At 38.0% G+C, this 15,810-nt stretch overlaps 1 protein-coding gene across 1 annotated transcript in view; it reads left to right on the plus strand.

Annotated features, from left to right (window-relative positions):
- LOC149532428 (Early-responsive to dehydration stress protein (ERD4)) overlaps positions 1 to 15,810 on the plus strand; it is a 416,579-nt gene that overhangs the window by 148,227 nt on the left and 252,542 nt on the right. Inside the window, exon 5 of the mRNA XM_089805383.1 lies at positions 5,811 to 6,005. Coding sequence (XP_089661509.1) covers positions 5,811 to 6,005 — 195 coding nt within the window. The remainder of the gene's footprint in view (positions 1 to 5,810; positions 6,006 to 15,810) is intronic.

Here is a 15,810-nt window from a genome sequence, read left to right on the forward strand (position 1 = left end):
GTGACCAAGAAGTGATGAAACATATCATGGACCAAATTTTGCAATTCGAGATCTAAGAGAAGGTTACTTTGACATTTGCACAATTCTCCAATATTGAGATCTCCTACCAAAGGGGTCACTACTGAAGTCATTAAGACTCTGATTGCTGTCAACTATCAATTGCAATATTTCTATCATGGTGTTATCATCATACTATGCTTTAGGATCTGAAATTCTCAAGAGCTTACTGAGACATGTTGCAACTGCCAATCTTTTATCCTTGTCATGGTGTCTCAAAAGCCTGGGTTGACTTAAAGCTTCCTTAATCGGCGAGAGGATTCTTTGTATAAATCTTGAAGGTAATTGGTTCACCTGACACAAACAAACTTCCAATATATCTAATGGAAGATCAACACTCTCATTGACCTCTTTGCCAATCCTTTGTAGTGCCTTCAACCACCACTCTCCATTGCTGTTCGGGGCCATAGTGTGATTCAAATACCAAAATCTCTCAATCATCCCAGTAGGCTGGCAAGATCACTAGCTCTGATACCACTGTAATGTTCCGTTCTAGAGTTTCCTTATGAAGTCTTGTAATATGCTTTAGGTAATCTTGTCGTGTGCTTTTGGTAGTCTGGTTGTGTGCTCCAAGTAGTATCCCTCAGTGCTTTGGGTGGCTAGTGCTTTAGGTCAGTGCTTTAGGTAGTTCTCCCTTAGTGCTTCGGGTCAGTGCTTTAGGTTAGTGCTTCGGGTCAATGCTTCTGGTGGCCAGTGCTTTAGGTCAGTGCTTTGGGTGGCCAATGCTTCTGGTAGTTCTCCTTCAGTGCTTTAGGTAGTTCTCCCTTAGTGCTTTGGGTGGCCAGTACTTCAGGTTAGTGCTTCAAGTTAGTGCTTCGGGTCAGTGTTTCCAGTCAATGCTTCAGGTCAGTGCTTTCGTAAGTGCGACAGGTCAGTGCTTCGGTGGCCAGTGCTTTAGGTTAGTGCTTCGGGTGGCCAGTGCTTCAGGTAGTTCTCCTTCAGTGCTTCGAGTGGCTAGTGCTTCAGGTTGTACAGTAGCGTAAGTGACTGTATGGTGGATGCCTGAAGGCAATACGGTTCTCCCTTGGAGGCCGTATGGTAGTGTGGTGGCTGTAAAGTGGAATGTTACTATGGTCATATAGGATGGAGGTACAATGGTCATATGGTGTGGGAAGAAGACAAGTCGTATGGTATGATAGCAACAGTACAATTACGGAGTTGTCCAAGTCGTGCAGTTGTAGTACGAAAGATGCATTTCGTGATGCAGGGGATGGATGGTGTACGGATAGGGGAGGAATGCTGAGTGATGCAACCATAAATTTATCGATCCAAATTCATCAATAAACCAAACAAGAATGAAGATTGAACACGAATATCCTTCAATTAATATTTGCAAAAAGATGGTGCTCTTATTCGCCAGATTTGAGCGAAGTATTACATGCAACAGAATAGAGTGAGGGTTGAATCCCACCGAAACCGAATGAGTCAAGTAGGAAAGATCTTTCACTTTCGAAATGGCGAACAACAGAGAATCCCAACGGGAATTCATAGTACAAAATAAATAATCAGAATGCATACCTACAACTACATACAAGCCGTGCTTAAATGCCTGTTGGGGAAAACCTTTCTAAGGGTGCACAAAGATAGTCGACGACGAAACTTACCAACGGAAACTAAAATAAAAATAGGTCTGAGATATATTAAATCAATCGGAACCACAAATACAAATAATAACTTGGGCCCATATTAATTAATTAAACTAATTAAAGGTCCTTTTATTAAATTATTTAAATTCTGGGACCAGTTAATTAGTTAATTAAATTAAATTATTACATTCAAATTTAGGGACATGACATCCTCCTTAAATCATTAATCATCTCCCGTTCCAGGGGAGTTGCAATAGGACGCTTACCCTCAGGTTTCTCCTCTCTCCAAGGAGCTTTCCTATTGTAAGAAGACATAGCAAGCTTCAAGGGAAACTTGCCTCTAGTTGTAGAAGCCTCTAAGTTACGGGCCTTCTTGATAGCTTCCTACAGTGAGGGAGGGTCTAATGACTTAACCCAACCTCTGAGTGGCTCAACAAGACCCTCAATGAAAAGCATAACCCTCTTTCTCTCTGATATGTCATATACCATCACTGATAACTTCTGGAACTCACTGATAAATGCCTCCAAAGTAGCTATCTGTCGCAACTGAGCCAACTCCCTAAAATAAACCTCGGGGTCCTTGTCAAAATGCTCAATCAATGTGTCGAGAAACTTCTGATATGATGTGATCTAATCATGATGGAGAGATACTAAACCATGGTACCAACAATCATGCCCAACTTCGTCGAGTTGTAGAATAGCAAACTTGATGGCATCCTCCTTAGTCATAGGTTGCAAAGCGAGGTAGGTGTTGAGCTTGTGGACCCAAGCTCTAGCAATCACTCTACCGCTCCCATCAAAATGAGCTAGTGTCATCTTACTAGCCACCTGATGACGCTCCGTGTGCCTAGGTCGCTGTCTGTTAGTAGCAGGCCTACCCTTGGAATGTTCACGTTTCTGTGTCAGAGATCTGTCAAAACTCAAATTATCCTTCAATGCATGAGGAAGAGCATCCCAACCATTAAAATGAGTTAGAATATCATCAACAAAAGGGGTGGCATCAAAAGTGGTGCTAACTGCATCTAACTCTAGTTTCAGAAAATGGGTCTCTATGGCCTATCCTGAGCACCAATTTAACCTGTCGTATCCTTCCTATCATCCATCCTGAGACGATCCTTGATCCTATGCTTGTCATTAGCCCTGGGCCCCGCATCCACTCGTGACCTATTGGAATCAACTAAAATTTCTCGAACTCTCTCTCTACCTCGGTCCCGAGGCAAAGCTAATTGCTGCAAGGTATCAAACAATTGTTGTAGAACACCTATCATCTGTTGTTGCTCGACTGCAATATTCCTAAATGCCTGCAAGGCAGCTCTATCAACCTCAGCATCTGTGGCCCGTAGTCCAATGCCACCAGAACCACCTGGACTATCAACCAAGCCAAACTAAATCTCAAGCTCTCCTTAAGTGGAAGGAAAATTATGTCTCCTTTAGGTATAGTGCATACCTGGCACAAATCTACGTTCACCATCCATGTCTCAAAATGCGGAATCAATAATATCAACTTCTGATCAACTGAGCCCAATTCCTGTAGGCTGGCAGGAAACTGCTCTGATACCATTGTAAAAACCCACCCTTATCCAGAACTGGGATGCTAAGGAAAGCAACTTTAATTTTTTTTTGTTTTCTGAATTTTTTGGTTTTTCTTTTTGAATATATGATTTTTATATTTCAAACATAGACAACAATTTCAAATTTCCTACTAAATGAAATAATAAGCATTCACCAAACTTTTGCGAAAGTTATACTAATTAAATTCCAAATCAATACATATGACTTAGAACCTAGCGGCTAGTTGTGGCACCCGTTTGCAACAATGATTTCTCTGTATCATAGGTGTCCAATGGTGCAACTTCCAACAAGAAATTGGCTCCTACAGAATGTATAGACCACCCGCCAATGATCACGATCTCCCAAAAAGGCTCTCGCAAAATATTAACAAAATCGCAAACCTATATGATGCTGACAACTTGCCCAAGATGCAACCATAGACCCTATAATGTGCACGATATCCCTAATGGCAGCAATTTACTGGCCCGGTCCAAGCCACACCACTCACGCAATGATTTCCTACCGCCTTACAACACAAGTGGCCTCCCAAAAATGTAGTTGCATTTCCAGTTTTGGGGCAATTGTTGATGAATTTGGGGACGGCAGCCAATGAGATCACAATCCACGCCCTTAGTCAGATTCGATGATTCCACATCTTTGCAGATAACCTTTCACCAATCTCATAAATCAATTGAAAAGAATTCTCTCCTTAGCAACAGTAGGAGAAATTGTCAAATTGCCATACAACAGCAGAAATTTGCAGAACCAACCTTTAGAGCAATTCTCAGAACTTCAAGAAACTCTCACTGGATAATCAAGAAAGAAAATACATATTCAAGATATCTCTGATTCTCCCCAAAAAGCCATATTTATAATGCAATTTAAGCCATTCAGCTTCATGCACACACCTTTAACTTAAAAGCAACTTTTATAATATAAAGTCTTGACACTTTATAATATAAATCACAATTGATGAAGTGTGCATTAAATATTCATTAGAGCCAACATACTACCCAATAAATATGACTTAATTAAAAATCCATTGAGAGATGAAATATCCAAAAGCCAGATGATCACCTATCCTGAACTGCTCAACCAAAAATAGTAACTGGCCATGAGTGACTTACTGAAAATAGTAAGTCCAAAAATAGCAATTTCTCAACAAAGACCCCCAAATCCAAACGTCACCTCATGAGGGTCGCGATGATGAGTTGACTAAACTGAACTCTAGAAACCTACTAAGTCGGGGACATTACAGAGACAATTTTTGTAAACCATCTAAGGGTGTATGAGTGTTTCTTTAATGTGCCAAGGCTATATTTAGAAGAAAGATAAAATGAATGTTTCTATTTTCATGCTGGATTGGTTATGATTATCTTTTCTTAAATTTGGCAGGTGAGTTTTGAAAGTCTTAAAAAATATTCCGTTTTGGTTATTAACTTGTTAGATGTTCATACTCAGCCTCCCTCACTTGGAGTTTATGAATGGCCTTTTAATGCATAAGAAAAACATATGTTTTGATATATGGTTTGATTTCCTGCACTGGAGTTTGTATTATGTGCCTACTGACAATGCTATGTGGCTACTTCTCCTAAGAGTACAGTATAGTTTATATGAAACTTACTAATTATGTACTCTGTGTGTGAAGCTTATTGACACCTGCCTTTATAATAAAATACACTAAAAATTATTTGAGTCCATGTTCGGTACTTTTTTAATAGAGTTGCTCCTCATTAATGGCTCAGTGGATGACAATATCAAAACATGTCATTGAAACAGATTATTAATGTACTGCACTTACTATTTGGAATATATGATGCAATGGAGGAGTATAATAGTAGTATTGGTACTAGAATATAGGGGTTTTTCTTCAATTTTAACAATTTAAACAATCACATCCACAGGGATCAGTGGTTCTTGTTATTTTGTTTTGCATTTCACCTTTAGGGTTTCAAGTGAAACTAAGTGTAGATGAACACTAGCGGTTTAGACTTGTGTTCCATCTAATCCTTGTAAGTGATAAGGATCTTTGTGTAACTAAAGCTGTTTTTGGGAAGATTAGGTGTTTAGTTGAATTAGTATAAAGGTAGGAACACGATTAGAAGATCCATTTTAAGTATGTCTTTTGAAGGAATGAAATACTAAGTGGATTTCTTTGAATCTGTGAGGTGTGCTGCTGTGGAGGTTTTCTTGCATGATTTTAAATTTGAACAAAAATTGTTTGTGGAATTATTTTTAAATGCTTCTGCAGTTTGAAGTTTTCATTGTTTTGTGATTTATGCAATGCTATTTAACATTTGGACTTAAATCTCCAAGGTTTGAAATTTTTAACAATTAGTCATAGAAACTCTCTTATATCAGATTTCTTCAATACCTTTTACAGAAGATATGATTTTTATCTTTCTGCATTTATTTTTGTCAATGTTATTGGCAATATTGTAACTTAAATATCTAGAACTTTGAGATTATGAATTTTACTCCGCAATCTTCTTGTTCATATATTGTATTTTTACTTGGTAGGTAACTGCAAAAGTACAATTCTTCCTAATAATTTGTAAGGTAAATGACAAGATTTCATCCATTAATTGTGGATTGTGCTTCCATCTTGATATGCAGAAAGAAGTAGAAAAGTTGTCAACATGGATCGAGAAATTGCAGAAGGGTACTTCAATTGGAAGGCTATCTAAAAATAGTGGATATTTTGGATCTAGGGGAACAGATAATGATCGGCTGAAAGAGTATGAACACAAACTGAAAACCATTTATGAAAGAATAAAATGTTGCCAGTCTGAGGTTGTACTAAAGCAAAAGGTAATGCTCTTATTTCATAATGTTGCATAATCTTTGTATAGTAGGAATGTGATAAACTGAAAATGGTATAGCTAGACCAATTAATCTAGCTAATAGACATTTTAGTTTAATATGTTCTAAACCATGGAAAACTTTGCATGTTAGACAAAACTAGATACCACTGCATTATTACTCTACTTATAATGGTAAATACATCTGCTGAAGATATATTCCATTCATGATATGATAACTATAAAGATATCTTAAACTAAAAAATTTAAAAGTATTAGTCTTTTGAACAAGTTATTCATGCTGTATTAGGAAAAGGAAGTTCACTTACTTTTCATCAAAGAACCAAAAATCGGAACCGAATTGGAATCGGCAAGGCTTACTCGAATCGTGAATCGCCTATGAATCACCTGAATCGCCACTATGAATCGGCAAAGTGAAAAAACTATTGAAATTTAATGTTTTTAACAATTTAAAACTTGTTTCATGCACCCTTTACTGAATATAACCAAAAAACACTATAACATCATCAAATAGAAGTTAACATAAACAAGAAACCTAATCGATAAATCCATCACATACGTAAAATGTAAATTGTAGCTTAAGTAAATCAAAATCAGAGGATCATAATGAGTCATGAGATAGATATATAGATTATAGAATTATAAATGTTGTCAAATCATAAATGTGTGTAAGACAAAGATCCATAATGATAATCATAAAACCAAATCAAAATGACATCAAATCATAATTTATGTAAGATGAAGATCCATGATGAAGAATCATGAAACACATGTCTATCTGTAAATTCAAAGTGTAAACAAAATGAAAAAACAAGGCTCTAGCTCATGCCTTAGGCTCATCATCATCTTCAAGATCAGCTGTAGCCTCAGGGTCAGACTCAGCCTTTGAATGCCTTCTACAAAGGCGTCTAAGGTAGGTCCTAGAGGACCGCTGAGCCATAGCCCCCGCATGTGTGATGGGTGCATGAACATCACTAGGGCCTATATCTGTGGCATGCTTTGTGCGTGCACATGTGCATCTGCCAATGCCCGAATGTGCTCTAGCCTCCTCTGCCATAGCCACAACCTCTGCCTCTATACCTCTCTGGTCAACCCACTCATGGTCTTCCTCAGTGAAGACAGTTGCATCTGTGGCCTCAGTGAGCCACTCTGACTCTGGTTCAATGTCCTCTAGAATGATCGGAGAGGAGTAAATGGCCAAAATTTGTCTGGTCCTAAGGCGAAGGTTGTAATGAACAAATAGAAGATCATTCAACCTCTGCATAGGCAACTTGTTTCGCCTCTTCGAGTGGATATGCTCGAACATGGACCAATTGTGCTCACATCCAGAAGTGCTGCTAGGCTGACTCAAAACACGGATGGCAATCTTTTGAAGATTTGGGCTTGTTTTCCCAAACATTTGCTACCATCTATTCGAAATGAGGGAAAAGAAAAACAATCAGTCTCATTTACAAGCACAACTTTAAGGCTAAATTACAAAATCAAAAACTAAAATGCATAAGTCCTAACAATTATGAGTTAACTTTAAGAATATATTGTTTTTACTTGGCTGTAATGATGTGTGAGCCTCTATGGCCATCCTACTAGAGAAAAGCAGCTCCTCCTTATTATTGAATTTGTCCAGCTCAATGGTTGCAGTTGTGACACTACCATCAGGACTCAACCTTTGCATGACTGTGTATAGGCCGGTAAGAACCTCCTCATCCACCTTGAGCTTAGGAAGGAAACAATATGCTAGATTAAGGTAATAGGGAGTTGCATGGATGGGCCTATAAAGCTGATTTTTCCATCTCCTATCAATAATGTCCCAAATTGGACCATACTTCTCTGGCACTCCTGCATATTGGGCTCTAATAGCCTCCTTGGCCCTATGTATGCCCTCGTATATGTAGCCTATAGAGGGCATCTCCCCATTAGCAGTTCGTAGGAGAGATACAAGGGGTTCACTGATCTGCATATAATGTAAAAATATAAATTGAGTCAAGACTAAAAACTAAATTATAAAGCTAAATCATTAAATAATTAAAATTATGAAATAATAAATAACAATACTAAATGTTAAATGCCTCCCCAACAATCATGCACCTCAGCTCTTCCCTTGATGTCATCAAGGACTTCGGTATGATGAAATTTGAGGCAAACCTCGTGATGCCTAGATGAGCTAGCTCCCTATCTTTCGTGTATTTCCTCATTGTGGCGAGGGCAAATGCATGGTTGTATATAAACTTGCATATACTTTTTGCCCTTTCGACACATGATTTTAGCCACTCAATCTTACCAATGTCCTCCAACATGAGGTCAAGGCAATGTATGGCACAAGGAGTCCAAAATATAGTGGGGTGCCTCTCCATCAATAGTTTGCCTATAACAATTTTAAAATTAATTAGAATTTTAGTATTTACACATGTTAAGAAACTTAGAATTAGAAAAGTTCAAAATTTGATAAGTTGAAAGTTAAAAACTTAAACTGTTAAACTTAAAAGTTAAAACTTAAAAGTCTACCTACAGCAACATAACTTGTTGCATTATCCATCACCACCTACATCATATGTTCTTCCCCCAACTCTGCTATGACTTCCTCAATAACCTCACACAAGCATGTGGCATTTTTGACTTGAGAAGAAGCATCAATAGATTTGATGAACATGGTGGATCGTACAAAATTGAAATAGAGCGAAACATTTAATTATCATGATTATGATTCATGGACCATCAACAAATTAGCAATCAACGAATCAAAATTTAAATTAGCATGTAGGAAAGTAGAATGATCAATCACCTCCACAGGAAACAAGAAAATTGAGGAGTGTTCTTACCCTCCTATCTGTCCAACCATCAGTCATGATGCTGCAACCCTTTATGGTCCATTCCTTTCGGTAGTTGGCTAGCTCAAACTTCATGTCCTCTACCATTTTCTCTAAGAGGTAGCCACTCAACTCAGCCTCAGTAGGGGCTTTAAAGCCCAGACCACAAATAGTCACATCTATCATGCTTTGCCAATAAGGAGTCCTGTCACAAATAGATTATGATTAGAAATTTAGTCTTTAGATAACAAATCATTATGTAATATCAAATATGAATCTATGATTACACAAGTAGAAATATTAAATAATTAAAAAAGAGCAAATAAAAAAGAAATAATTACCTCGCTGCAATAAATGGAATGTTGCAAAAGTACCAAAACTTGCAAATTTGTTTTCTGGCAGCATCATGAATTTCCTTGTTCAAACTACCCGTGCTCTCAAGTGAGGTTTGTGAGCCAGGAGTAGTGCGTGGCACAAAGTAACTATCCAATCTGGACTTCCACACTCTAGGCTGAAATATAATAGGCCCAGGCTTAGTATAAGAATGACTAGCACTAGGACAAGCACTAGGACTAGCAGTAGCACTAGTACTAGCACTGGGACGAAAGGGAGGCTTAGAATAACCCTCTCCAACGCAACCTATGGATGCGGATGCGGATGCAGGTGAGGGCGCATGGGAGCCAATAGCACCTAACTGTTCAAGTTGTCTTTTCTTATTTAACTTCCCTTGTTCCAAAGCTTCTAATGCCATATAACATTTTTTTTTTTGCCTCAGTGGTTTGTTTAGTGCACGGGGTAATATCATGTCCAGGTACGCTTGCAATATGATATTTGAATCTATAGATGCCACCCAAGTTTATTTCTTTACAAAAGAAATATTTTGTTTGATATTTTGTTCTTCCAGAAAGTTCTTCAGTATAGATCCAAGCCTCATCCTTTTTAGGGATTATGGAAAATGAAAGCTAAGGATGCTGCAATAAGAAAAATCCATTAAGAACTTAAACTAAAAAAAAAAAACAGCAAACCCTACATTATTTTTGAGCAAATTGTACAATGTAAAATCAAATAGATGTTTGCTATTTGTTATAAAAACCAATTGTAGGGTTTGCAAGATTGCACCTTGCAATTCAGTAAAAAAACATGTAGAAACTAAAAGACATTCAAGATTTATAAATGAGAACTTAAAAAAATTGACAAAAGAATGAAAAATAAACTAACATACAAAAAACAATCAACACTTACCTCTTGCAAATGAGTTGAGGAGTGTTGGTATTGGCTCCTTAAAGCTGCCAATGCAATCTTATGGCCTCCCCAAACTAATTCTTGATCTCCTTGATGCTCTTCTTTCTTGCTGTTTGCAATCCTATGGTTTCTCTTTTCTCTTCTTCTCTCTCACTTTTCCTCTCTTCTTCTCATACTAAATAATTAGAAGGCCCTTTAGGGTTATAAGAAAGAGGAAAGACACAATAAAACATAAAAAAAGTGTTTTAATTTTTATGTTTTTAAATTGCAAATTCATGCTAGTCACGACCGATTTTAGGTGCCGATTCATGGTGATTTCTGGCGATTTTTTGCATGAATTGCGATTTTGGCGATTCATGCAACTTTTGCTTGAAAAATCGGCAAGCCGATTCATCGACTCACCAAAAATTGCCCGACCTTAGTTGGATTGCCAAATTGCTTGAATCGCATGAATCGCGGCAATTCACATTACTCTGCTTTTCATAATGCAGATGACATCTTTCATTGAATTAAAGCTTAACACAATAATATATTGCTAAAGAAAAGTACCATATAGATGCTATAGGTAGAATTGATAACTTGTTTTTTTAAAGGTAAATGGTGGAAGCTTGCACTTATATTGATATATAATAGCATTTACATATGGATGAACTAGTTCCTCGACTGAACTAATAGTCTCCAATAGAAAACAACAGAAGGTGGTATACAAAATAGTTACAAAATTATCTGGCTAGTAACAAAAATCAGTTAGCGAACTAGAAACTTGTAACTAATTACAAACTTATCTGTGACATCATAATCAAAGTAGACTATAGATATTATCCCAAGAACCGGTGAAAATTCAAAAACGATAAAATCCCCCTTAAGAGATGCAGACGGATTCTCTTGCCTCCTCCATGAACTTGCCTTTCATTTTAGCCCCTTTTAATTGAGAAGAATCTCCAGCTAGCACTATCCCTAAGGATCTCGTGTTGAGATTTTGATGTAGTGCAAGGCCGAGTGAACCCCCAATGGAGGTGACCAAGCCCCCAACAAATAACCATACAGCGGAAACACAAAAAACAACACAAGATCTGATTGAAAATCCAACTCTCCATTCATCAAATAACTGATTACATGCGATGTGTCGGGCTATAAGGTGTTCCCGGTTACGACCAAATACAAAGCAATTATAGTAACAGTTTTGCAAGATCTCACAAATTTTAAATAACTCCTAGCTAGCCTAGATTTGTACAGCACAACAATCTGTTAGAAACACTAAGAAAAATCTAAACTTGTGCTCAAAAGTCACCAAGCAATCTTCTTGTTTCCTAAGCCCGCACTTAGTTACTAGCTCTGCTAAACTTTGCAAGCCTAGACTTAGTTACTAGCTTTGCTAAACTTTGCAACTCTAGATTCCTTCCCGAATCTCTGCTACCACCCTTTGACTCCACTCTCTAAAACACTATGCAAACCCTTTGTTTATACTTGCATGACCACAAGTTGGCCTATTACAAATAAAATCATCTAGAACCCAAATAAACATAATATGTGTTAGTCGGCTTACAACAATCATTAAATACACATAGGAGAAAGAACCAAGACTCCAGATAGGTCCTCACACATCCCACGACCGATCCACGTCACGATCACACGCTATACATATTAAATGCACTAGTCAGCCTATCAAATCTCCCAAGAACACCCAGTCGGTGAACCAAACCAACAAGCATCAGCAGAAACCACCAAGCATGCCAAGTTTACGTCGAGCATATCAAGCAAGCATGTCTATTGAGCTTCCATGTGGTCACCTAGCACTAGTTCCACCGAGTAGATAATCAACCGAGTACCACAAGCATAACCAAGTCCTTTCAGTCACTGAGTCCCTCATGCAAAACTACAACCACAGACTACCCCAATAGTGACTAAGCATCACCTTCTTTTAACTGAGTTCTCCAATTCCAATGTCAAAATGACTCCAACATACAGGAATGCTAACTACCCCAGGATGCTCTTGCATTAGACACCCCAGGTGCAAAAGATGTTCTTAGTAACTAGAAGAACAACTTCTGAGATTAAACACATAAACCCCATACTGGTTCTTCCATACATGTCATACAAGTCTTCAACTTGTACACTCTTGCCTTTGTTCCACTTCTGCAAATATTTTCCTGCAACATACAACTGTTTATTCTGCTTCACATCCGTCTTTGGTGTTCCACAGGTCTATTTTTCACAGTGATCTCTAACCCTTCGAGAATTATTCAACTCAACTCGCTTACCAAAACTCAGGTTCCTTCTACCGAGTTCTACATTCTGCAAAGGAATTAGGGAAAACTTCCTGCCACTCTTCTCAATAGTAAACACATTCTTGACACAATCATGCATTGCCTTGCAATCATGTTGCCAAGGTCTACCAATTAATATGTGACAACTACTCATGTCCACAATATCACACAACACTTGATCCACATATTGTCCAATCTGAAAATCAACAAGACAATACTCCGTCACCCCCAAAGCATGTTCATCTTGCAACCAATTGATCCTATAAGGACAAGGATGTCTCACTCTCTTCAAACCATGTTTTTGAACCATCTCCTTTGCAATTAAGTTATCAATACCACCACTATTCACAATCATTTTCCAGCAATTACGTCTAGACTTGCAACCAGTCAAATTCCTCCTTTGACAAGGCTTCAACACCTTCTTACCCAACAATACTTGCTGAGCTAGAAAGTTATCTTCCACCTTGGGTTCATTCACCGAGTCCTCATTATCATTTACCACAACATCTCTACTATCACTGACCTTCCTATCAGCATTGGGACATTCAAAAGATCTATGTCCTTCACTACATCTATAATAAGTACCTTTAAATACACCTCTACCGGTTCTCCTCTGTTCAACAGGTTTTGGTTCATCCTTGGCAATCTATTTATCGTTCACCAAGTGTTCATGCTTCTCCTTCGCTTAGGAATTACCTTGATGTCTTCTCTTCAACTTATCTTTTGCCTTTAGAGCATACACATAAGCATCCTTAATTGAATCAATCTTTAGCATACCAATCTCATCCCGAATATTGAATCTCAGACCGTTAATATATCTTGCCACCACCTCCTTAGAAAGTTCTCTATGTCCAAAGTGAATTGTTAACTTGTAAAACTCCTCAATATAATCCTTCACAGACATAACCTTCTGTTTTAGATTATGCAAGTTCTTAAACAACTCATGTTCATAATCAATAGGAATGAACTTAGCCTACAATTTTGTCACCATTAATCTCCATTGAGTGATTTTCATTTCATCTTCTTCTTCTCTATCTCTTTCCAATTCTTTCCACCACAAAAAAAATGGCCTTTTCAACTTAGTTTGTGCCAAACTCATTCTAAGAAAATCTCCAATATCATCTAACTCAAAGTAGTCTTCGAACTCACCAATCCAATCAATCGGGTTTTCAGAATTCAAAGTACTTGAGAAATTGGGAATCTCCATCTTATGCTTCAGCTTCAACCGAGCTTTAGATCTATCCAACTGACCATTTTTGTCTTCAACAAATCTCTCCATCTGATTGGTTCTATCATCACCACTAGATCCAACAACACAAAGTCTTCAACAAAATCCTCATAACCATCTTTTATACCCACGTTGCTTGGTACACTAGCTATAGCTCTCATGATCTCAATGACCATATCATTCTTCATCAAATCCATCTTAGATCTGAAATTTGATCTAGCCTTCTTTGAAATCTTGGTCTCTACCGTATCACAAAGATCTGCAATCACCCTAGGGTCCAATCTTCTCGGAGGCCTCTTCCAAGATCTTCAAAAACCCAAAGCAATAAATCAACCTTGCTCCGATACCACCTGACACAGTGTAAGGTCAAGTGAACCCCCAGTGGAGGTGACCAAGCCCTTAACAAATAACTACATAGCAAAAACACAACAAACACAAGATCTGATAGAAAATCGAACAATTTATTCATCAAATAACTGATTACATGCAATGTGTCAGGTTGTAAGGCTTCTCAATTACGACCAAATACAAAGTGATTACAGTAATAGTTCCACAAGATGTCACAATATCCAAATAACTCCTAGCTAGCCCAGATTTGTACAACACAACAATCTGGTAGAAACACTAAGAAAAATCTAAACTCGTGCTCACAAGCCACCAATCAATCTTCTTGTTTCCTAAGCCCACACTTAGCTACTAGCTTTGCTAAACTTTTCAACTCCAGATTCCTTCTTGAATATTTGCTACCACCCTTTGACTTCACTCTCTAAAACGCTACCCAAACCCTCCTTTTATACTTGTACAACCACAAGTTGGCCTGTCAAAAATAGAATTGTCTAGAACCCAAACACGCATAATATGGTTTAGTTGGCTTACAACAATCATTAAATGCACATAGGAGAAAGAACCAAGACCCCAAATAGGTCCTCATACATCCCATGATCGATCCACGTCGGGATCACGCGCTATGCATATTAAATGCACCAGTTAGCTGATAAAATCTCCCAAGAACACCCAACCGGTGAACTAAACCATCGAGCATCAGCAAAAACCATAGAGCACGCCAAGTATACGTAGAGCATACTGAGCAAACACGTCTATCGAGCTTCCATATGGTCAGCGAGCACTAGTTCTACCGAGTAGATAATCAAATGAGAACCACAAGCATAATCATGTTCCTTTGCTCACCGAGTCCCTCAGATAGAACTACAACCAAGAACTATCTCAATAATGGCCAAGCATCACTTTCTTTCAACCAAGTTCTCCAACTCCAAGGTCTAAACCACTCCAACATACAGGAATTCTAACTATGCCAGGATGCTCCTACATTAGATTTGTTTCCAGAAGCCTTGATGCCTCCCCTATTTGGCTCTTTGTCTTTGTTGGCTCTGGAAAGGGATCCTTGGTGAATGTAAATAGAGGTGTGCCATGGGGTATGCACAAGTAGGCGGTGCATTGCAAAAAACACCTATATAAAATGACCTACAACTTGTTGCGTGAGCACATTGGCAAAGATAGCCAACTTGCTTTTAAATATATGGTAGTTATTAGTATGTAGATCAATCTTCATAGCATCAATATACTTTAGCAAAGACTAACTTCTCCTCAAGATAATTGTAATGTCTTGCTTGGCTTTGTATGAGAAACACACCTTGTATTCAATTTCTGTCTTCAAAATTACTCAACTATTGCACAAATACTCAACTTTTGTACCATATTTCTCCAAAGTCTGCCAGACAAGTTATTGACACTGTCACACAATCTGTTTACCATCAGGGGTAAACTAGTTTTGATACATGCTAGAGATCACAACACAAAAGTAAATGTAACACAATTGTTTAGGAAACCAGATTGCTCATTCTATTAATGTTTATCTCTAGTACATCACGTCGCAATACAATAAGACTGAGTATGATGATCTCTTTCTCATTCAAGACAAGTATACAAATAGTACTTGAAGGGTTGCGACTCAACCATCGCATCATAATGCATTCGGTTACTGACTTCCTAACATATGATTAATTATTTCGAAAACATAAAACTATTCCTGAAACACAATGACCCGACAACATCATTCTCCCCAAAAAATAATGTCATCTCCTGATAACATCAAAGAAAATGAAGACGGTGTTTTACGTCATATACATAAGAAAAAGACAACTAATATGAAGATGAAGGGTGTTGAGGAAGCGTCCCTAGAGGTACTGACTTTGAATGGTCCAATTGAGCCCACAATGCATACATCTGCTTGGT

This window comes from Cupressus sempervirens, chromosome 10, assembly GCF_028749045.1.
Source record: "Cupressus sempervirens isolate cs-2001-9-10 chromosome 10, ASM2874904v1, whole genome shotgun sequence".
NCBI lineage: Eukaryota > Viridiplantae > Streptophyta > Pinopsida > Cupressales > Cupressaceae > Cupressus > Cupressus sempervirens.